The following is a 23145-nucleotide window of genomic DNA, read 5'->3' as shown; positions in this document are numbered from 1 at the left end:
GACTCACGTTAACACAATGTCTACTAAGATATACTTACTCTGATATGAAAAACGTATGGATCAAAATTTCAACTGATAATAAATAGACCACGGCTGACTAGACTCTTTACATGTATAGAGTATACCCGACGAATAAAAGGAAATCTTTGGATCTTCCTAACTTGAACATAGCCCCGAAAAACAGACAAGAATATTATATATAAAAAGAGCAACGAGTCTCAAGGAAAAAAAAAACACATTTACTAAACTAAGGTTGCTGACCAACTGGTATTTGTCCTCAGATGTTCTAATGGGCCACAGTGGCCAAAACCGACCAGAGCGAATGCATCGAACATCAAATCATTCCGAGTTTGGGACCACAGTGTCATGCTGGCTCATTAAGATCTGGAAACATCAAGGCCCACTATGAAATCTCCGGTAGGTAAGGCTAACCTATCTCGCTTTCTTCAAGTCGAAATGAACATTGACGAACCCATTCCAGGTCCCTGGTAAGACAAGACAGCAGTCAACAGGTTACTAGAAGACATTATCTTCAGCACAGTGCAGATTATCACAAGCACAAAGCTACATGTTCTACTACATGTATGTTTTATGTTTTACTACCCCTATATGGTCAACCAGATACATTTGCCAGGCATAGGGAAAAACAGAGCTATTCACAAAATATTTGCTTTTTGACTAAATAATTTTCTAAATGAACATGCCCATTCATTGAAGTATATACACACTAAACCAATGGTGCCAAGTAAGCAAACATACTCACAAAGAACAATATTGCTAACTACTGGTACTCTACTTGTTCAGAAAACGGGAATAAGAAAGTTCACGCCCATTGTAACATCCTCTTTCAAAATTCTCTGATACTGGGTGCATCCACTGAACTTACTCAATACAGTACAAGTTTTTTTTTTTTTTTTTTTTTAAATTCTGATGCTGTATACACCGATAGAACAGGCGAACCCCTTGCTTACCAATGTATCACATGTGTTATGGACCATATAAATGGATTTGAGGGATTTAGCAGCTGCTAGAGTATACCGAAAAATTAAATGGAGTAAGTTACAAACCTGCAGCAGCGAAGAACAGACCTTACTCAGTCAAACAGGTAAACATTACTAAGGCCGTGAGGGTGCTGTAGGGTATAATTGAACCCATGCAAATTCTTCCTTGTAGCTAATGTTTTGGTCACATGATCCTTGACATGTGTACACAACAATTGTTGCCCAATCAAGAGAGTCTGGTTCATTTTTCACACCAAAGAAATACAGCAATTGTGGCATTATCTGGAGATACAGTATACAAAGTGTAAGCATATGTAAGCACATGAGAGTGTGTATGTAGTAGGCACACGAGGGAGAGAAATGTAATGATAAGCATGCTGCGGTTGAAATGAATACTTAACATAAGTCTATCAGAAGTAATTTCATTTACAACATTATTTTAAGCTGGGAATAAATTCCTTCCTGGGCAGTTATAGGCAAGAAGATATAGGCAGAAATCAACGGTAACTGACAGGCATTAACCATGTTATATTCATATCATGTCTAGTAGCATAAACAATTAAACAGCTACTAGTGCTAGGACCATTATCGTCTGAATTCTGTATTTCAAAATTGATGGCAGCGATGACTCATAGACAAAGTATTTGCCCGATGGACATTTTACAGAGCAGAGAGACATGAAACAAAATATTGGCATGAAACACTAAGGTTCTTCAGTCCATTATTTGTTGTGTGTTGCATACTGACTAGAACTGTTATGATGGGACGTTACCACAGATAAGCTAGGCTTCTTGAGTTTATTATTTATGGATATGGGGCATTGGCTATAACTGCTTCATCAGAAATGTAATTTGGTCCATAGAATATTGACCAACCTGAAATTCATAGCATAGTGGACCTTTACAGTAGCCACATGAAGGGATATCAGCATTGGATGGACGCCCAGCTGACAAGGCCCACAAAGGCTTCGCATTTTGCTCTCGACAATATCTGCGTAGTTTAGACAAGTTACTCATTCCCCTATAAAATAGTTGTTGATGATAACTATGCAAGAGAGCTGAAACAAACTGAATTAGGAAGTGATGGGGACAATGTTGAAAGAATTGCCATTTTCCGAAGCAATAATGACAACAACATGAAAGCCTTTTCCCAAGCATGTTGGGGTAGGCTAGATATGAAACCCAACAGAAAAACAGGAAGCCAAAACAAGAACGAGAAGGAAAATGAGAGTAAACTAAGATCACCAAAAGGAAATTAAATAGATCACCAAACGTAGGATATACTTCATGCAAATGATGCCTACCTCAATACTTGTGTTGGTGTTCTTGAGATCCGTTCTTGAAAATATGCCCAACACTGGTTGTCAGCATCAGCCTACACAAAATGACAGTGAATATGCAAATCATCTGGTTTACCATGCTAGCAAATGTATAAAAGAGAGAGAATGTAGAGTTCAAAACCTCAAATTGATCCATCCACGATTGCATCAAATCATCTGGTTTACTATGTTTTTGCATCACCAACGACTTTGAGTTGCTTTCATCTCCATCACAGCTATCAGAATCCGAATCAGCTTCATAGTCAATTGTTATCTTATATTCCGGCCAGGAAGCCCTAGAAGGAACTGCAAATAGATAGGAACTGTAAGAAATAAAAGACACAATTCAATAGTTACAAGCATACACATAGCATTGCCCATTCAAATACGATCACCTTTCCCTACAGCTGGCAGAACAGAACTTGAAGCTTCGGAAGAATTGATCATCTGTAGGCAATCGTTTTTATGACCAGAGCGCCAATGCAGTGCCTGATAAAGAGTGATGTAGAATTGCTCAACCAAAATAAGTCATTGGTCAGGAAAAGAATATTTAGGGTGTCTTGTCCAAGGCAGACAAAATTGTATCGGAAGACCTTTTATTTTACAAAATGGTAGGATCTAGGCACAAAGTCGCAAATCAAACAAACCGACCAATAGGATGGGTACAATGAAATAAGAATACCTGATGCTTCTCAGAACAGTAGCGTGATTTCTTGCAGCTGCCACATATTTTATCACCTTTCCATGTACCACACCAATGACAAAGAGGAGCTGGCAACACACAGTCGGTTAAACGGAGGAAATCGATAGAACTTACATGGAATATGACCATCTATTAACATAAACAGGTTTCTGACTGACAGCAAGCGACAAGTGTTGCCTATGAATATAAGTGCATCAATAAACTAAATTAATAAGCATCTAGCAAACCCCACCCAACCTTAGTCTCAGCAGTTGGCACATCGGCAGTTCAATGTTTTTTTTTTTGGAAAAAAAACAGAAAACAAAAGATAAATAAATTTTTGTAAGAATACTTTAGAAGCAAGGTTGCTGATATGTGTAGAAACCAGCATAAACAAGTGAACTTCAAGATTTCAGCATATTGAAGAGATGATCCAGGAAATCGTAGGTCATATATCAAGAAAGTATCTATGTAATAGCTAGATAAAGTGAAAGGGATCTGCTGGGCATAAGCACATTTTCCTCCAGGATAATAATAACTAGTTAATTAATTACATAAAGCAGGAAATGTAGCGATGTCATTCAATACTTATTAAGCATGTAAACTCTTAAGATACCATACAACAGAAGAAAAGGAAAACTACCTCCTGCACATAGTGGCTTGTCAGAGTTATTGTGTTTGGGAGGTTCACTTGAGTAAAAGGCATTGCTACGGGGCAGCTGGCACCGGAAAACCTTCACACTGCAATCCACCCAGGCAGTCAAAATCAGCAAAACGTTTTTGAGCTCTACTCTAAAGTCTAAATAAACAACAGCACAGCGGACATGGTGTTGCTTCACCTTCTCCGAGGATTGCCCTGCTTGCGCGTCCACTGTTCGTGCTGGTCTCGGTGCAAGCACTCCATGGAAGGGCACATGAACATGAACAGAGTGCGGTGAAACGTCGCTGCCTCATTGTCCCCAATCGGAGCATAGATCTACAGTGAGACCAACCCAGTTTCAAAACGAAGTTGTCATCGAAACAACAAGTACAGCTGCTAGCACTAGGCACAGAGGGAGGCGACACCTGGAGGACGAAGTGCAGGGGCTCGCCGCAGAACCCGCAGCAGCTGGAGTTGCCCGACGGCAAGTTCGCCGGATCCAACCAGGCCTGCATGAAATTCGCAGAACCTGACATTAAAACCTTGGCCGAATTGTATACAGTGTTACGAATTTAAGGGCAGTCAGTTGATGTTTTAACAATCGTGTAGTGTGGCACGCACCGGGATGCCGCCGGCCTTGCTGGGGAAGAGGTGCCGGAGGAGGAGGCCCGGGCGCTTCGGCTCCTCCAGCAGACCTAGCATGACTTCCGCCTCCTCCTCCTCGTCATCGTCGTCGTCGTCGTCGTAGACCACGGCCGCGGCAACGGCGGGCGGGGGTTGGTGCGGCAGTTCGGGCTCGTCATCCTCTTCATCATCGTCCAGGGAGGTGATGCGAAGGCCGCGTAGCCTCTCGGCGCTGGGCTCCATCTCCGGCGGCGGCGCGGGTTGGACGAGGCGGGAGCGGCGCGGGTTGGACGAGGCGGGAGCGGCGCGGCAGAATGGCTTTTCTGGGGCTAAACGGTTGCTGTTCTGGGCTGGAAAACCCTAGCCCGTCTCGGTCCGGCTCAGCCGCGCCACGACCGACCGGGTCGTGCCCAGATAGATACTCAACCAGAGACGAGCGCGCGACCTCGCTCGAACGAAAACCCTCGCCCGCCGCGCCGCCGCCGCCGCATAAACCCTTCCTCCCCTCCCGCCGCCGCGGCGACCACCCGCCAACTCGCGGGCCATGGCGCCAGCCCCAGCCACCATCCGCGACCTGCTCACCTCCTTCAGCCCCGCCTCCGACTTCCTCGCCCTCTCCTCCGGCGACGGCCGCATCAAGGTGCGGAACCACACGCCGCCTCTCCACCCACCCCGAACCAACCCCGTCCCCGCTTCCACGTTAACCCCTGTGATTCGCAGGTATGGGACGCCGCGCGCGGCCACTTGCAGACGGAGTTCGCGGACATCCCGGCGGTGGAGGCCGGCGCGCTCGCGGAGGCGAAGCGCGGCCACCTCGCACTCGACTACACGTGCATGAAGTGGGTGCAGCTCTCCAGCAAGGTGAGGGAACGCGCCCCCATTTCCCGAGCTGTTACCGCCCGGTGCTGCGCGCTTCTGACGTGTTTGTGTTTTTGCCTAGCAGAAGAAGCGGAAGGCTGGGAGCTCGCTGCTTGTGCTTGGGACCGGCAGCGGGGATGTACTCGCGCTTGATGTTGCTGCGGGGCAGTGGAAGTGGCGGATCAGCGACTGCCATCCTGGGTATGGCTGCTGTTTTGGTGCATTTTGTCTCTCTAGCTACTAGGAGGGGAACCTCGTGGTTCATTTGTGGAAACCGCGTTTTAGTATGAGATCTTCGTAGCACCATTCCAATGACGAAAATCCTAAAATTATTTCCCGAGCCCATACCCGCAGCTGTAGTTTGGCTCTTGTTTGCTATTTCCCTCTAGGGTTAGTTTCTGCAGAGCTTGAGCTCGGAAGTGTTCACTTATGTTGGTTGTACATGTTCAGGGGTGTGACAGCAGTAGCACACTCGAGGCAAGGGCGGACGGTGTACACAGCAGGCGCTGATGGCATGGTCTGTAAGATTGACCCCTCAGACGGGTCTGTTGCAGGGAAATTTAAATCTTCCTCCAAGGCAATATCTGCCTTGGCGGTGTCATCAGGTATGTCAGTGGTGAAACCAGGCTTCTTGTTTTTTTTCTTCATTTCCACTTTTTTTGTTTCACTATTGTTTGATTTGCTGAATTATGCACATGCTGCCTTTTCATCTGTGATATGGATGTTTCACATTTATTTGTGTGGTTTCTTCTTGAGCCAATTCTGAACTGTAGTTTAACTGCTCTTACAGATCCTAACAGTTAATAGTTGACTGATCACGGTGACCTTTATAGTCAACGAATAGTTAAGCTTCATTGACCATGTTTTATCCATCTTATCATGTTGGCACCCTCAAGTTGTTTGCTAAGCCGTGGCCTAGAATGTCTACTCTAAAATCATCTTCACAGTTCTTTTCTGAAAATACAATTGTAATGTTCTATTTGAAGTGTAGATAGAAATCTAACACAAGTACCCCCTCTCCGTCCCACCGAAGTTTGTCTAAATTTGAATGTATCTAGTCACTATTTGGTGTCTAGATACGTCCAAATTTAGACAAGCTTCCGACCTGTTTCGTGGAATGTAGGGAGTATTACCTACCAGACACATGGATCCAATAAAGAAAGTCCTGCTACCTTCATTTGCTTGTATATAATCCCTTCTTTTGGTGAAGTTAGAGCTTAAAATCTGTATCCATTGCTTAATACGATATATGCACAAATGTATGCTTTTTTTTAATTATCATGTGTATCCTTTTATTGAAGGGTCTTGTAGGATCTTATATTTGTCTCTATGGTATATTTCCTATGTTGAAATGAAGTATGCCTATTCATTTGGTTTTGCTTCTATCTGCTCCATACCAAACAATTTCCATTCTAGTTCAAAGAAATGAAATGCTCCATGTATTTGATCTCATCAGATGGAAAGGTTTTAGCAACAGCAGCTGGTCAGTTGAGGACATTTGATGCTTCTGACAACAAGAAGATCCAAAAATTCTCTGGGCATCCGGTGAGTGTGTCTTGTATGCCCTCATCTACCGTGTTCCTCTTCCGAACCTTGTCATGATTTCGATTGCATTTTTTTCCCCTAAATGCTCACCTGTTGCTTTTGGCTACATGACCATTTTAGGTTGCTGTGAAAACCATGATTTTTAGTGACAACGGTGAATATGTTCTGTCATCTGGAGTTGGGGAACGTTATGTTGCCATTTGGAGGTTGGGCGGTGGTAAAACTCAGAGCTCAAGCTGCATACTCTCTATGGAACACCCAGCAATCTTTGTGGACTGCAAGTGTTCAGGTATTAATGCCAATAATGGAGAAATACATGTGTTGGCTATTTCTGAGGTTGGTATCTGCTATTTCTGGTCTGGGAATAGCATGGATGACCTGCGCAACAAGAAGCCAACTAAGATTGCTTTGTCCGAGTCTTCTCTTTCAAGAACAAAGCAGGATTTCACAATATTTGCCGCAAAACTTCAAGGAATAGATGGACCTAATTCTACGCATGTACTTCTGGCATATGGATCTGTGGTGAAACCATCGTTCGATAAGCTTTTGGTTTGTTATGGTAAGGATATTAATTTGGGTGTATCTGAAGATGGAGTCCTCTTGCCTACAATTCAACCCACCATGGCCCAGAAAGGTCAATATGCTAAAACGAAAGGTATTCTACTTGTGTTCATTAACTATGGTGGTAATTTAAACTTGTATGTTGTTTATTTATATATGAATATCATAATGGCCCAACCGGCCAAACCCTGTTTAGAACAGGTGATTCTGGTAGGAATTCCTTATAGAAATGGTTATCTGCCTTCATTTGAGTAGACTCAAAGGTTATCGATGGTGAATCTTGGTCTGAATCTTGTTTCTTTTGGTAGGAACTATCACTGCTCTAGACCGGGCGAATGCAGAAGATGCCATCCTTCCTCTTCCGAAGCTTCATACACAAGAAAAGAAAAGGAAACATGGTGTAACAAAACCGAGTGGTGACAAGCTTGCGATTGATAGTGACCTTGGTACCACAACAAGATTAACAGAGAAAAGAGGTAAATTATCTCTTGCTGTGTCTTCTCCTTTTCTACCAGTGATGAAATGTAGCTAATATTTGTTCCCTGTAATTGGAGTCTGCAGCAATCAACTGCAGGGAATAACCTGCTGTTCTTCAGATGAAATGATGTACAACATCTGTTCCTAAATATAAGACGTTTTGGGAGTTAATTTAAACTCCCAATACATCTTATATTTAGGAACGGATGGAGTAGCAACTAATTCTATGACAATGAGTCGTACAGGGCTATATGTTGCATTATTTTAGGTTTAACTATTTTTTAGAAAGACACAGAATACTGTTAGTGCTTGCTATATTTACTTTCAAATATTTGTTATTTTCAGAATTTTCTAGCTCAATCACTTAACTCTATTTCCTTATTTAGTTCCTGTGCAAAGAATTGAAGATGACAGCATATGCATCGAAGACATGCTTAGGGAGTGTGGTGTCATTGATCAGAGCATCGAGCCCGATCCTGACATGGCAACTAAAATCTTGTCAGATCTGTTTGGTCGCAGCGGCATACCAATTGATGCTAATTTACCCAGCAAGAAGGTTTGTGATAACTCAGTTTCAGTTTAAAGTTCTAGCACTGTTTGCATCTTTACCATGTGTAAGTGCAGCTGTCGAAGTTACTTCATTGATGTGAAGGGGGGTGTTCTTACTATTTTGATATTGTTCTGTTCAACAGATTCGAGCACATGTAAGATCTTTGAAGCCTGGAGATGCTTGCAAACTTCTAGAGAATCTTGTATCTGCATGGAAATCAAGGTGCTTATAAATCTACACCTATGTCTTTCACCGCTATGCATTTGCATGCAATGTACAACTGTGTATTATCTGTTGGTTGCTTATATGTTTCTCTCCACAGATCTGGCAGCGCCGAGCTTGTTTTGCGGTGGATATACTGCTTATTAGTTATTCATGGTCGTTTTATCTCCTCAGAGAAACCAAAAAAACTAATTAGCAACCTTGAGAAGGTATTATTTCTTGTTACCACTCACCAGTACTACCTGTTTGTTTCTGTTATTAGATCTGTTGATCATTCAAAACATAATCTCTCCAACAAAGAGAAGTGATATTGTCTAGATATGTAGTTAGGTATGTTAAAATGATCACTAAACTTGTTCTATATTTTTGGGACGTTTTATCTGTCCTAAAATAACTTGCTCAACTTTTTCTAGATACAGATGTATCTATAACTAAAATGAGTCTATATATACTTTCGTATGTAGAAAAAGTTGAGCAAGTTATTAGAGAGTGTCTAAAGTTGTTAGAGACACTGTAAGGTGAAACACTTGATTGTGTTGGTGATAGTTTGCCCTAGATTGATTTGGATAGCTCGAATCACGAATTCCCGAGTCATCCTGGAAAGATGGATTTCATTTGGGATCCCAAGTTGTATCTGCACTTGATAACGGTCAGTTGTAGGTTTGCTGCACAGTATTGAGCAAATACGCATACAGAGTTAAGGCCTCAAGGTTTAAAGGAGTGAGCGTAGTGTACAGATTTGGGTGATATGCAGAAATGCAATATCGGCGCCTCACCATAATTTCGTGGGCATAATGAACTATTTTATTTATATCTCATGATTGATCTGAGTAAGCTCCCAACTAATGTGATTAAACTTGTCATGCGAAATATGATGTGGCCTTTGGCTGCTGGATGTTTGGCGGTGAATTTGCCAAAAAATACAACCTGCATTGGCATGCCCAGTTTGATCAGGACAACCAAATTGGGCTTGTTGATGCTTGCAAATTGATGCTACAACTGCGAGCCCACAAGCCAGTCTCCAATCATGTAAATTTGAAAATAAGCCAAAGAAAACAAAATGTAGAACTGACCATTCTTTTCTGCTTCAGATGTGTGCAGAGAGATATGCAGCAACTGAGGATTTACTGAAGCTTTCTGGTCGTCTTCGGCTGATAATCGCTCAGGTTTTGATCAATTTATAAGGCTGAAAATAAGTCTATAGTCGCTTCAGTTAATGGTAAAATGATCATGTGTTTCACTTTGCCCAGGTCGACAAGGATGCGAAAGATCTATCAGTGAAGACGCAGGATTCTGTCTCAACCCTGTCTGATGAGGAGGAAGAAGAAATTGATGAATTGGTGTATGGCGAAGACTTGGAAAACAGTGACGAAGATGCTGAATAGAGTCACCACCCGTAGCATTTGGTGCTCTTGCTATGTCTTATTGTAGTTTTTAGCCTTCTTGCCGGAGTCGAGTTTGTAAAAACTAAGCAACGCCCGAAAGGTTGCGAAGAATTTTGACAAAGGATGTAGCATCTGGATTGGCACTATATAATTGTGTATCTGTTCCCTTGCAATTTCCTTCTCTAGCACCAATTGTCTGATCTAAATCTCATTACGTGGTTTACCTAAAAGAAACTTGGTAAAACTAAATCAAGTTATGCAAGTGTGCTAGCTAAGCTTCCAAAGTTCCATTCACTTTAGTTCCAGTTTGTTTCTTCGTTCTAACAACACCAACCGTGACTAGCAACTCTATCTTTGATATAGGAGTCGGTCATCATTCCCCTTTTATCATTCTCGAACATTTTGCACACGCGGACTTTGCTGCCAATTTGAACAAATCTTCGCCTTTAGCTAAAAAAATATATATCTTAAAAAAAGTTTGAGCTTTAGGACCTGTCCTTCCAGACCCATCAATGAGAAAAGCTTAGTCGACAGACAGCCATCTAGTACTTTGGAAAAACTAGACGCCCGGTTTGACTCACCACACCCACATTGGCCCAGCCAAAGCTTCACCAACCCCGGCTTTCGAGCGCTATTTAGAGCGCTCACTTCTCCGCTCTCCAGGCAACCAAGCAGCAGCTGCACTACAACACATTTCAGCTCATATCACTTGCACCAGCCGGTCATAAACTCGATCACCGCAGCAATGGCCTCCACCAACAGCTGGACACTCGAGATTGAGTCGCCGGTGGCCGCGCAGCGCCTGTTCCGTGCCGGCGTCATGGACTGGCACACCCTGGCTCCCAAGCTTGCACCCCACATCGTGGCCAGCGCCCACCCTGTCGAGGGAGAAGGCAGCATCGGCAGCGTCAGGCAGTTCAACTTCACCTCAGGTTAGTACACGTGCGCACCACACACGTATACTCATGTCACCTCAGACAAGAGCAGTAGCATAACAGGCTGTTGATGTTGCAGCCATGCCCTTTAGCTTCATGAAGGAGAGGCTCGACTCCGTGGACGCAGACAAGTGTGAGAGCAAGTCAACCCTCATCGAGGGTGGCGGCATCGGCACGGCGATTGAGACAGCCACGTCGCACATCAAGGTGGAGACAACGGCTAGCGGTGGGAGTGTGGTGAAGGTGGAATCGACTTACAAGCTGCTGCCGGGAGTGGAAGAGAAGGATGAGATAACCAAGGCCAAGGACTCCGTCACCAACATCTTTAAAGGCGCCGAGGCCTATCTCGTCGCAAACCCGGATGCCTACAACTAAATCACTTCATTCAGTGGGAGAAATATTCATACAATAATGCGGCGTTCCTTATATGTGCGAGTGTTTTTCTTTCCATCCAAATAAAAAGCTGCCCTCAACGGTGGCGAGAGATCACCAGGCAGGATGTGTGAACCTAAGAAGTGTGCCATGGAAAGTTGTGATTTGAGAGTGTATACCTTTTTGTTGTTGTTTCTATGTATTTACATCTTCGTTTTGCAAGTGAATAAAAGTTATTCAAGAAGTGGTGCTCTGTTTTGGAATGGGAAGTCAGTATGTATTCTGCAACTTCTTCATTTGAAATCATCTTGTGGAATAATTCTTCCACATTACAAAATAATACAATGGTTCCCACTCTAAAATAGGTGGAGATGATCATATATTAAGTCCACATATAATGCTACATAACACGACAAAATGGAAACAAAACACAAAGAAACAAAATTGCACGCATATAGCCAAAAATAAGTTAAATTGGCTAGATATATGTGAGAATTTATTGAAGGCAAGAACAAGAGGTGCAACGTATGATGCGTTTGGTACATATCTACTGATGATGAAGCGAACTCAATGACGACCTAAAAGATAATAACAACATGGGTGGCGGTCGGATCGTAGATATGTCTCGCTGCACAATGTAACATAGGAACAAAAGCATGAGTGTACAATCCGTGAGTGGGTGCTCTCATTTTTCTATAGGTATGTCCATAGCATTTCCCGATCTCCGCGTATGTTTATTGTTTAGGCATAGCAAGCCCAAAACCTGGGTAAAGGAGAAGATATGTGATATGGTTGACAAGCCAACATAAAAACACAACATTCCTATGTGTTAAGTTTCATGCACTAACCAACTGTTCCAAAAGACCGATCTGATGGAAAGAGCTAGGCAATCCACTTATAGTTTAACATCCCCCCTCACGTGTGACGCGGCGGAGACAAGTCAACACGTGTAAACAGAAGCGTATGACGCTAGAGGCCAGTACGTAGACAGGAGGGGAGTAACAGCAATTTATAGAATAAATTGTGAAAACCAGAACTCGAACTCGAGACCCTGGCTCTGATACCATGTTAAGCTTCATGCACTAACCAACTATTCCAAAAGACCGATCTGATGGAAAGAGCTAGGCAATCCACTTGACAAGTCAACACGTGTAAGCAGAGGCGTATGGCTCTAGAGGCCAGTACGTGACAGGAGGGGATAACAGCAATTTATAGAATAAATTGTGAAAACCAGAACTCGAACTCGAGACCCTGGCTCTGATACCATGTTAAGTTTCATGCACTAACCAACTGTTCCAAAAGACCGATCTGATGGAAAGAGCTAGGCAATCCACTTATAGTTTAACATCCCCCCTCACGTGTGACGCGGCGGAGACAACTCTTTCCATCAGATCGGTCTTTTGGAATAGTTGGTTAGTGCATGAAGCTTAACATGGTATCAGAGCCAGGGTCTCGAGTTCGAGTTCTGGTTTTCACAATTTATTCTATAAATTGCTGTTATCCCCCTCCTGTCACGTACTGGCCTCTAGAGCCATACGCCTCTGCTTACACGTGTTGACTTATCTCCGCCGCCTCACACGTGAGGGGGGATGTACTATAAGTGGATTGCCTAGCTCTTTCCATCAGATCGGTCTTTTGGAATAGTTGGTTAGTGCATGAAGCTTAACATGGTATCAGAGCCAGGGTCTCAAGTTCGAGTCCTGGTTTTCACAATTTATTCTATAAATTGCTGTTACTCCCCCTCCTGTCTACGTACTGGCTTCTAGGGCCATACGCCTTTGTTTACACGTGTTGACTTGTCTCCGCCGCGTCACACGTGAGGGGGGATGTTAAACTATAAGTGGATTGCCTAACTCTTTCCATCAGATCGGTCTTTTGGAATAGTTGGTTAGTGCATGAAGCTTAACATGGTATCAGAGCCAGGGTCTCGAGTTCGAGTCCTGGTTTTCACAATTTATTCTATAAATTGCTGTTATCCCCCTCCTGTCACGTACTGGCCTCTAGAGCCATACGCCTCTGCTTACACGTGTTGACTTATCTCCGCCGCCTCACACGTGAGGGGGGATGTACTATAAGTGGATTGCCTAGCTCTTTCCATCAGATCGGTCTTTTGGAATAGTTGGTTAGTGCATGAAGCTTAACACTATGAATGAAACCCAACAAAATCTCTTAGTGACACGCCATATCGGAACCCGGGTATGGTGTTAAATGAGAAAGTGCCGATACATCACCCATTTGGTGGTACATCAGCAATGGTCTTCACATTTTAGTTGGCGGATGCTAAGGGTTAGGAAGCTAGTCAAGGAAACTAGGAGGATGAGTAGTTGGAATGCATGGCCTTTAACAACGAATCTATAGAGTTTGTTGATGTTGTTATTAGAGGCGTACAAATTTTTTTTTGCCAAAGACTAAAGGAGAGTTTCAAAAGGCGAGGAAGTAGAGAATGTCAGCTTCAAGCTTTGGTACTCAGACTTAGCTTGAAATAGGAACTGTCATATGCATCGTGATAGATAAGATCCGTAAGAACGAGGTAGTGGATGTCCAGAGATAACATGATAGGATTATCCTAGTCAAACTAGCTGGTGAAAATCTGGTTGTGGAAGTTATTAGTGTTGATACCCGAGGCCTCAACATTAGAATGATCACATATTCGCAAAAAAACATTAGAATGATCACGAGATAATTCTGGTAGGACTTAGAGGGGATGGTTAGACAAATGAGAATCTCTTCATTGGAGGGGATCTCATTGTAAGAACATTTAAAATTTGCAATAGAGTACGGCATGTTGTTAGCTAACACCTTCTTGAGGAAAAAGATATTTCATTTAGTGACCTTTACTTGGACCTAAACTCTGACCAGATTTATTTTTTTCCTTACTAGGAGAATGGATATGCAGACTTGTTTAGATAGTAAAGTGATACCTATGGAGTATGTTGTGGCACAACATAAGCTTGCTTTATGGTTTGCCTGTCAACAATTCGGCCTTACTGTGCTCTCTCGTGTCCATATTCTGTTTGTATCACCACCCATGCGCCATTGCTTCCCTTTTTTGGGTAAAAAATATCAGTGCTGTGTTCGTACGTACGTGGATGCGGCCAACTCTGCTGTATCAGTTCTTTCTACGTGAGTACACGGTGAGAACTCACCTTTGTTGAGTACATGCAAACTCAGGATCTGAACCTTCTGATTATTGTGAAGAGGATTCACTGGCCGAAATTATGTTGTGGCTAATGTTGTTAGAGAGTACACTGTCTGGAAGGTGAAAGACTTGATTGTGCTGATGATAGTTTGCCCTAGACTGATTTGGATAGCTCGAATCACGAATTCCTGAGTCATCCTGGAAAGATGGATCTCATTTGGGATCCCAAGTTGTATCTGCACTTGATAGCGGTCAGTTGTAGGTTCGCTGCACAGTATTGAGCAAATACGCATACAGAGTTAAGGCCTCAAGGTTTAAAGGAGTCAGCATAGTGTGCAGATTTGGGTGATATGCAGAAATGCAATATCAGTGGCTCACCATAATTTCGTGGGCATAATGAATTATCTTATTTATATCTCATGATTGATCTGAGTAAGCTCCCAACTAATGTCATTAAACTTGTCATGCCAAATATGATGTGGCCTTTGGCTGCTGGATGTTTGGCGGTGAATTCGCCAAAAAATACAACCTGCATTGGCATGCCCAGTTTGACCAGGACAACCAAATTGGGCTCGTTGATGCTTGCAAATTTATGCTACAACTGCGAGCCCACAAGCCAGTCTCCAATCATGTAAATTTGAAAATAAGCCAAAGAAAACAAAATGTAGAACTGACCATTCTTTTCTGCTTCAGATGTGTGCAGAGAGATATGCAGCAACTGAGGATTTACTGAAGCTTTCTGGTCGTCTTCGGCTGATAATCGCTCAGGTTTTGATCAATTTATAAAGCTGAAAATAAGTCTATAGTCGCTTCAGTTAATGGTAAAATGATCATGTGTTTCACTTTGCCCAGGTCGACAAGGATGCGAAAGATCTATCAGTGAAGACGCAGGATTCTGTCTCAACCCTGTCCGATGAGGAGGAAGAAGAAATTGATGAATTGGTGTATGGCGAAGACTGGGAAAACAGTGACGATGATGCTGAATAGAGTCACAACCCGTAGCATTTGGTGCTATGCGTCCTAGCGGGCGGTCGCGTGCCCGTTGGTCAATCTGAGCGGTCACTCTAAAATGGAAAGTGCATGTCGGTGGAAGGATATGGCACACCCTAATCATTAGGAAAGTTTCTGTCTACACCTCACACAGACGTGTCCAGCTGTCAAAGAAATGGCAGGCTAGCTGATATCATGTGTTGTTTTATAAAAAACTGTAACTTTTAAACCGTGCGGCCAAATTATAATCCGTTTTCACTTCTAGAATCCCCACGACAAGAGCTTCGAAACTAGACCACATTTGCATATGTTTCGACGGATTTTTTTAACAAGCAACTTTAATGCGCGATAGAGCAACTTTGTTGTGCAGCAAAGCAACTTTGGTGTGCGGCAAAACAACTTTTGGAGTGCAACGAAAATTATCCTTCGCCACTATCTTTGCAGCAAGTTGCCTACCGTTGCAGCGAAGTTGCCTGCCGTTGCAGCGAAGTTGCCGACGTCGCAATGAAGTTTCCTACCGTGGTAGCAAATTTGCCTATCATTTGCAGGAAAGTTGTCTACTGTTTCAACGAACTTGTCTACTCGTTGTTGCAAAGTTGCCTACACTACCGAAAAGCATGATAGGCAACATAGCAACGACGAAAAGCAACTATTGCAACAAAGTTGCGAGGATGACTCGGCCGGCATGAGCGGGGGAACGACTGACTCGACCGACGTGGGGTGTTTCGGAAAGCAATGCTAGCTATGCTAGAGTCACCAAATGTGGGGCGGTGATACTTACAACTGCGCTCGCCACTGGATGGCTTGATCGGCAACATTGTTGCTACGACCGACCAGGGCTAAACCTTGTGAACTACATCATGGGTGCGGCCAACGACCTAGAGTTGCTAGTATCATTTTTTTCTGGTGCATTAGGAGTTGTTGCTGCAGCTGTTGCGAAGCCTACCATCTTGTGAATCAATTGTTTTCGTTGAACATGAAAGTTGTTTTTCCATAACAAAGTTGTTTTGCTGCATAACAAAGTTGCTCTATCGCGCATCAAAGTTACTTGTTAAAAAATTTCATCGAAACATATGAAAACGTGGTCTAGTTTCGAAGCTCTCGTCATGGGGATTCTAGAAGTGAAAACGGATTGTAATTTTGCCGCACGATTTAGAAGTTACAATTTTTTCAAAAAAGAAACATGTTATCAGCTAGCCTACCATTTCTTTAACTGGACCCACGGTTTAACAGTTGTCGTGTAGTGCGTCCGCCCGGAACTTCGGTTTGGCACGCGCTCGCCCGAAAGAATTCAGGATGTCTTATTGTAGTTTTTAGCCTTCTTGCCGGAGTCGAGTTTGTAAAAACTAAGCAACGCCCGAAAGGTTACGAAGATTTTTGACAAAGGAGGTAGCATCTGGATCGCATTATATAATTGTGTATCTGTTCCCTTGCAATTTCCTTCTCTAGCACCAATTGTCTGATCTAAATCTCATTACGTGGTTTACCTAAAAGAAACTTGGTAAAACTAAATCAAGTTATGCAAGTGTGCTAGCTAAGCTTCCAAAGTTCCATTCACTTTAGTTCCAGTTTGTTTCTTCGTTCTAACAACACCAACCGTGACTAGCAACTCTATCCCTTGCTTTGATCTAGGCGTCGGTCATCATTCCCCTTTTATCATTCTCGAACATTTTGCACACGCGGACTTTGCTGCCAATTTGAACAAATCTTTGCCTTTAGCTAAAAAAATATATATCTTAAAAAAAGTTTGAGCTTTAGGGCCTGTCCTTCCAGACCCATCAATGAGAAAAGCTTAGTCGACAGACAGAGCCGTCGAAAACTCGACGCACGGTTTGACTCACCACACCCACATTGGCCCAGCCATGCTTCACCAACCCCGGCTTTCGAGCCCTATTTAGAGCGCTCACTTCTCCGCTCTCCAGGCAACCAAGCAGCAGCTGCACTACAACACATTTCAGCTCATATCACTTGCACCAGCCGGTCATAAAATCATAGTAGATCACCGCAGCAATGGCCTCCACCAACAGCTGGACACTCGAGATTGAGTCGCCGGTGGCCGCGCAGCGCCTGTTCCGTGCCGGCGTCATGGACTGGCACACCCTGGCTCCCAAGCTTGCACCCCACATCGTGGCCAGCGCCCACCCTGTCGAGGGAGAAGGCAGCATCGGCAGCGTCAGGCAGTTCAACTTCACCTCAGGTTAGTACACGTACGCCCCACACACGTACACTCATGTCACCTCAGGCAAGAGCAGTAGCATAACAAGCTGTTGATGTTGCAGCCATGCCCTTTAGCTTCATGAAGGAGAGGCTCGACTCCGTGGACGCAGACAAGTGTGAGAGCAAGTCAACCCTCATCGAGGGTGGCGGCATCGGCACGGCGATTGAGACAGCCACATCGCACATCAAGGTGGAGACAACGGCTAGCGGGGGGAGTGTGGTGAAGGTGGAATCGACTTACAAGCTGCTGCCGGGGGTGGAAGAGAAGGATGAGATAACCAAGGCCAAGGACTCCGTCACCAACATCTTTAAAGGCGCCGAGGCCTATCTCGTCGCAAACCCGGATGCCTACAACTAAATCACTTCATTCAGTGGGAGAAATATTCATACAATAATGCGGCGTTCCTTATATGTGCGAGTGTTTTTCTTTCCATCCAAATAAAAAGCTGCCCTCAACGGTGGCGAGAGATCACCAGGCAGGATGTGTGAACCTAAGAAGTGTGCCACGGAAAGTTGTGATTTGAGAGTGTATACCTTTTTGTTGTTTTTGCTATGTATTTACATCTTCGTTTTGCAAGTGAATAAAAGTTATTCAAGAAGTGGTGCTCTTTTGGAATGGAAAGTCAGTATGTATTCTGCAACTTCTTCATTTGAAATCATCTTGTGGAATAATTCTTCCACATTACAAAATAATACAATGGTTCCCACGATAAAATAGGTGGAGATGATCATATATTAAGTCCACATATAATCCTACACAACACGACAAAATGGAAACAGGACACAAAGAAACAACATTGAACGCATATAACCAAAAATAAGTTAAATTGGCTAGATATATGTGAGAATTTATTGAAGGCAAGAACAAGAGGTGCAACGTATGATGCGTTTGGTACATATCTACTGATGATGAAGCGAACTCAATGACGACCTAAAAGATAATAACAACATGGGTGGCGGTCGGATCGTAGCTATGTCTCGCTGCACAATGTAACATAGGAACAAAAGCACGAGTGTACAATCCGTGAGTGGGTTCTCTCATTTTTCTATAGGTATGTCCATAGCATTTCCCGATCTCCGCGTATGTTTATTGTTTAGGCATAGCAAGCCCAAAACCTGGGTAAAGGAGAAGAGATATGATATGGTTGACAAGCCAACATAAAAACACAACATTCCTATGAATATGAAACCCAACAAAATCTCTTAGTGACACGCCATAACGGAACACTGGGTATGGTGTTAAACGAGAAAGTTCAGATACACTACCCATTTGGTGGTACATGAGCAATGGTCTTCACATTTTAGTTGGCGGATGCTAAGGGTTAGGAAGATAGTCAAGGAAAATAGGAGGATGAGTAGTTGGAATGCAGGGCCTTTAACAATGAAGCTATAGAGTTGTTGATGTTGTTATTAGAGGCGTACAATTTTTTTTTTTGCCCAAGAGTAAAGGAGAGGTTCAAAAGGCGAGGAAGTAGGGAATGTCAGCTTCAAGCTTTGGTAATCAGACTTAGCTTGAAATAGTAACTGTCATATGCATCGTGATAGATAAGATCCGTAAGAACGAGGTAGTGGATGTCGAGACAACATGATAGGATTATCCTAGTCAAACTAGCTGTTGAAAATCTGGTTGTGAAAGTTATTAGTGTTGATACCCTACAAGGAGGCCTCAACATTAGAATGATCACATATTTGAAAAAAAAAATTAGAATGATCACGAGATAATTCTGGTAGGACTTAGAGGGGATGCCCACCATGAGGGGTTTAGGGTTGACGGAATCCTATAGGCTAGCACGAGACATCAGATATCAGACAAACCGGGAGAGAGATTTACCTAGGTTCGGGACCCTCGATGAGGTAAAACCCTTACTTCCTGCTTGTCTGATCTTGATTTATCAAGTGAAATAGGTTACAATGGGGTAGCCGATAGACTACTATGGTCGACTCGCCGGGAGGCAATGATTTTAGGGTTTGTGCTCTAAGTTGCGATGGTTCTGCATATTGTTGTTCTGTTGTTCGGCAGGCCCTCTCCTGGCCTTTATATAGCAGGCCAGGTCCCGAGAGTCCTGTCCAAACTCGACTAGGTTACATTAAGATTTAATCTAATCTTTCCTTTATCGACGCCTTCTTGCCTTGTTCATCAAGAATTCGTCTCCTGGTAGGTCTTCTTCGTTGCAGCCGATGTACGGGCTCACCTTGATCTTGGACAATCTTCATGGGCCCCTAGTTGAGCCAAGGGAGGTAGACTAATATCGGTTACCCAAAGGGTAATGCCCACATCAGGATGGTTAGACAAATGAGAAGCTCTTCATTAGAGGGGATCTCAGTGGTCATGTGGGTGCAACTAACAAGGTGTTTGAGGGGGTGCATGTCTCGGTATGGTGATGGAAACCAAGAGTGTAAGAGCATTTAGAATTTGCAATAGAGTACGACATGTTGTTAGTTAACACCTTCTTGAGAGAGAAGATATTTCATTAGTGACCTTTCATTGGACCCAACACTCTGACCAGATTGATTTTTTCCTTACTAGGAGAATGGATATGCAGACTTGTTTAGATAGTAAAGTGATACCTATGGAGTATGTTGTGGCACAACATAAGCTTGCATTGTCCAATTTACAATTTCACACACATGTTTAACGGGACAAATTAATTAAGGTGCCAAACTCACATGAAGTGATGGAAATTCAAATGCGAAGTACAAAATACCTTTAAATACATGATGGTCGCGGAAGGGCCATGAGATGATGAGGGTTGTGGTGACTAAAGGTAAGTTGCGCACGCCTTATACACATGGTGGCGCAATGAGGAAGTTCAAAATGCTATCAAGGAGAAGGAAAGCTACAAGAGCTGGCATCATGGTGGAGGCACAAGAGACATGAAGAAGTAAAAGGAGGCCAAGAATAAAGCAAGACGGTCCGTGAGTGAAGCAAAGGTGCATACCAATGATGTGCTATATCATCCGCTAAGCCAAAGGAAGAAAAAAAAAATCACGGGACGAAGACAACTCCCACGGGCTCGTTGCCTACTAATGTAGTTTATCGGAGCCTATCAACCTCGCTAAGCTAGACACATCCACTCTTGCACTGTCATCTCTAAGCTCTAACAAGGTGGATGGCGTTGATTTTAAGTACAAGCCTGCGATCTATCATGAGGTCGTAAATGATATTTGTGACCTCTACTGTTAGTAGCGGAGAAGAGGAGGGCGAGAGACAACAAAGGTGGAGAACGCTTGGTGGAAGGAGAGTAAAGGCGATGTCTGTTTACGAGCTAGCTGAGGACGGCGTGGTGACAGAACAACATATGAGAGAGGAAGGGGGGAGGGAGAGAGAGAAGAGCACATGTGTGCCTCAATGCCTGGTCGATTCAGATCGGTCCGGTAGATTGAATCATTTGCCTTGAGTCCTTGACAATATATGCGCACGTAGTTCCATATTTGCATTGTGGGTTAAAAATATTGAATCCTAACATAAAAAAGAGTTATTTGTAGATTATATCCCTAAGTTTGACATTCTTGCTATTATTTCACTTAATAGAATTTCTCCCTAATTATCCCCTTTAGCAACTTTTTTGCCAGATTTTACACATTCTAATCTAAAGATGTTTGAGGGTTCTAACAGTGATTCACCGTCGTCATGAACACGTGGTACCGTGCACACCAGATGGTTAAACTAGCTCCAACTTGGCCCACCACAAGGTCTCGATGATCGGTATCCACCGGTCAGAACACAACCACATTTTTAGAAGGGAGCAGATCTTGCAAGACTGTCCGCTATATAAGGGTAAATTTCATGAAATAATTCAAGATGAGGTAATTAGTGTGAAAATATAAAATTTAAAGGGAAAAAACTGAAATTCACCTTAAATTAAATACTGAGTCCTACGGCACTAAACTTGTATTCAGTTTGGCGAAGTGGCCGGTGGTGCCCCTGTTTAAAACATTTGGTTCTATTTCCGTTTGGCGAAGCTGTATGCCTCAACAGTTATGAGTTGTAATCCTGAATTGTTGTGATACCTGAGCTTTATTAAGTTAAAGTCGGACAATAAAATTGCCTTTTATCTATAAAAAAAAACTTGTATTCAGTCGTTCAGTGGCTTACCTATAGAAAAAACACGAGAGTACGTGAGTCAGTATTTCAGTTTGTTTCTTCGTTCTGACCGGTGATTCAGGATCGTCATGGCCTCATGGCACCATGAGAAACAGATGGTTGAATGAGGTAATTAGTGTAAAATTATTAAGTTTACAGGCAAAGCTGAAATTCAATTACATTAGAAAACATAGTGAGTCCTACGGGACGAAACATATATATATTCCGTGTCTCCCGTAACCACATACCTCCCGTAACCCTCCAGCCTCCCCAGCCCTAAACGCCGCCGCCGTTGCCGCCGGTAGCGCCGCCGGGGCAAAGACCCTCGGGGCGTGGCGGCGGCGGGGGCCCTTCCTCGTCGACGCCCGGTGGACGGCGGCCGGATCTCCTTCCTCGATGCATGGCGGGCGCGCGGATCGGTTGGGCGGCGGCGGCCTGCGCTGCGCCCCCTTCTCCCGTCGGCTCTCCCCTGGTGGATCGGCCGGCGCGGTTGGGATGGGCGGCGGCGGCCAGCGCTGCGGCCTCCCTCCCTCCGTCGGCTCTCCGCAGCACTCCGGCAGGGGCTGGTGGTGGGAGGCGGCCAGGCTCATGGCCTGCGCCAATTTCCCCCCGCCTCTCGCCGGTGAGTGGAGGCGATCTCAGGCTTCACCCGCGACACGAGGTCGCCCGGGGCTGCAGCCTTGGGTACGATGGTGGAGGTGGCCCTCTTCTTCGCCGGAGAGGGTCGGCCTGCGGTTGGTGGTGGTGGATCTATCGATCTATCACCGCGTTCCGGCGGCGAGATGGAGATGCTTGGAGCCGGCGACGGAGTCGCCGGTGGAGGGTTGGAGTGGCCAGCCCGGGATGGTCGCCGACGTGGGGGTCCGACCTGAATAAAGGCGGTGGTCCTAGGGTCTCTCTTGCGTGAAGAGGAAGACCTACCGGAGGCCCGGACTCGTGATCTAGCCGGAGTGTTGAGTTCCGGAAGGCTCCGCCGGCGAATGTAACAGTGCTTTTTGCCCGGAGTTTGCTGGATCGGTGGTATTCGGTCGTGCGCACCCATGCTTTTATTCCGACCGATTGGTTCCGGAGGGAGCGGCGCGAAGCTCTTTTTCTGTGTTGACATCAAGTGACTATGGATCCATGATGAAAGTCGGAAGAAGAGAAGTTCATGAAGGCCGGAGGGGAGGACTAGCTAAGGGAGGTTCAAGTCTCCGCGCTGTTGAGGGACTTGCTTGGTGTTCCGGGCTTCACGGCAGCGGTATGAAAGTGGGGGCGACAACACGGTGAAGTTCGAGTCCTACCTTTCGGGGTGAAAACCCAAGGTCCGGCCTTAACCGGTTGTGCCCGGCAATGACCTTGTTGGAGGCATTGTTTTGAGAGCGGGGACTATCTTCGGGGTGAAAACCTAAGATCGTTGATCGGGCGACGATGGTGTTAGCGCACTGTTCCCTTCTTGGAGGCGTCGTTTTTGGAGATTCTGTATTTCAGGTGTTGTCTTGGCGGTGGATGTATTGCTGTTGTTAGGCCCGAGATACTGTAGCGGGACTTTTGTTTCTTAGTTTT

The 23145-nt window shown here is 44.3% G+C and overlaps 4 protein-coding genes across 4 annotated transcripts; 3 read left to right on the top strand and 1 right to left on the bottom strand.

Moving 5' to 3' along the window:
* Nucleotides 1–176: 176 nt before the first annotated feature.
* On the bottom strand, nucleotides 177–4520 carry LOC124698108 (programmed cell death protein 2-like). Its single transcript, XM_047230628.1, has 11 exons — nucleotides 4263–4520; nucleotides 4067–4150; nucleotides 3841–3977; nucleotides 3645–3742; nucleotides 3002–3090; nucleotides 2715–2808; nucleotides 2462–2625; nucleotides 2305–2375; nucleotides 1877–1991; nucleotides 1068–1283; nucleotides 177–485 (listed from the first exon to the last, which is right to left on the bottom strand). The coding sequence occupies exons 1-10, from the start codon at nucleotides 4506–4508 to the stop codon at nucleotides 1116–1118; spliced, it is 1266 nt and encodes a 421-aa protein (XP_047086584.1). The 5' UTR covers nucleotides 4509–4520; the 3' UTR covers nucleotides 177–485; nucleotides 1068–1115.
* A 284-nt stretch (nucleotides 4521–4804) lies between these two features.
* On the top strand, nucleotides 4805–15305 carry LOC124702237 (WD repeat-containing protein 43-like). The gene is made up of 12 exons (XM_047234360.1): nucleotides 4805–4905; nucleotides 4986–5126; nucleotides 5209–5324; nucleotides 5574–5728; nucleotides 6580–6668; nucleotides 6789–7323; nucleotides 7538–7705; nucleotides 8093–8262; nucleotides 8399–8478; nucleotides 8579–8687; nucleotides 9570–9644; nucleotides 15162–15305. The coding sequence occupies exons 1-12, from the start codon at nucleotides 4810–4812 to the stop codon at nucleotides 15294–15296; spliced, it is 1869 nt and encodes a 622-aa protein (XP_047090316.1). The 5' UTR covers nucleotides 4805–4809; the 3' UTR covers nucleotides 15297–15305.
* Nucleotides 10548–11414, top strand: LOC124702238 (pathogenesis-related protein 1-like). Its single transcript, XM_047234361.1, has 2 exons — nucleotides 10548–10795; nucleotides 10878–11414. The coding sequence occupies exons 1-2, from the start codon at nucleotides 10609–10611 to the stop codon at nucleotides 11171–11173; spliced, it is 483 nt and encodes a 160-aa protein (XP_047090317.1). The 5' UTR covers nucleotides 10548–10608; the 3' UTR covers nucleotides 11174–11414.
* Nucleotides 15306–17240: 1935 nt separating the features above from the next.
* LOC124698107 (pathogenesis-related protein 1-like) lies at nucleotides 17241–18115 on the top strand. Its single transcript, XM_047230627.1, has 2 exons — nucleotides 17241–17496; nucleotides 17579–18115. The coding sequence occupies exons 1-2, from the start codon at nucleotides 17310–17312 to the stop codon at nucleotides 17872–17874; spliced, it is 483 nt and encodes a 160-aa protein (XP_047086583.1). The 5' UTR covers nucleotides 17241–17309; the 3' UTR covers nucleotides 17875–18115.
* The last annotated feature ends 5030 nt before the right edge of the window (nucleotides 18116–23145 follow it).

This window comes from Lolium rigidum, chromosome 3, assembly GCF_022539505.1.
Source record: "Lolium rigidum isolate FL_2022 chromosome 3, APGP_CSIRO_Lrig_0.1, whole genome shotgun sequence".
In the NCBI taxonomy this organism is placed as follows: domain Eukaryota; kingdom Viridiplantae; phylum Streptophyta; class Magnoliopsida; order Poales; family Poaceae; genus Lolium; species Lolium rigidum.
This window is presented reverse-complemented; position numbering and strand designations above follow the sequence as displayed.

Coding starts and splice junctions, on each gene's coding strand:
- LOC124698108 (XM_047230628.1), bottom strand. CDS start 4,508: ATGGAGCCCAGCGCCGAGAGGCTACGCGGCCTTCGCATCACCTCCCTG. Junction 3,743..3,840: donor CAGGGCAATCCTCGGAGAAG/GTGAAGCAACAC, acceptor GGTGGATTGCAG/TGTGAAGGTTTTCCGGTGCC. Junction 2,626..2,714: donor TCTGCCAGCTGTAGGGAAAG/GTGATCGTATTT, acceptor ATCTATTTGCAG/TTCCTTCTAGGGCTTCCTGG.
- LOC124702237 (XM_047234360.1), top strand. CDS start 4,810: ATGGCGCCAGCCCCAGCCACCATCCGCGACCTGCTCACCTCCTTCAGC. Junction 8,479..8,578: donor GTATCTGCATGGAAATCAAG/GTGCTTATAAAT, acceptor TTCTCTCCACAG/ATCTGGCAGCGCCGAGCTTG. Junction 8,688..9,569: donor TAATTAGCAACCTTGAGAAG/GTATTATTTCTT, acceptor TTTCTGCTTCAG/ATGTGTGCAGAGAGATATGC.
- LOC124698107 (XM_047230627.1), top strand. CDS start 17,310: ATGGCCTCCACCAACAGCTGGACACTCGAGATTGAGTCGCCGGTGGCC. Junction 17,497..17,578: donor GCAGTTCAACTTCACCTCAG/GTTAGTACACGT, acceptor TTGATGTTGCAG/CCATGCCCTTTAGCTTCATG.
- LOC124702238 (XM_047234361.1), top strand. CDS start 10,609: ATGGCCTCCACCAACAGCTGGACACTCGAGATTGAGTCGCCGGTGGCC. Junction 10,796..10,877: donor GCAGTTCAACTTCACCTCAG/GTTAGTACACGT, acceptor TTGATGTTGCAG/CCATGCCCTTTAGCTTCATG.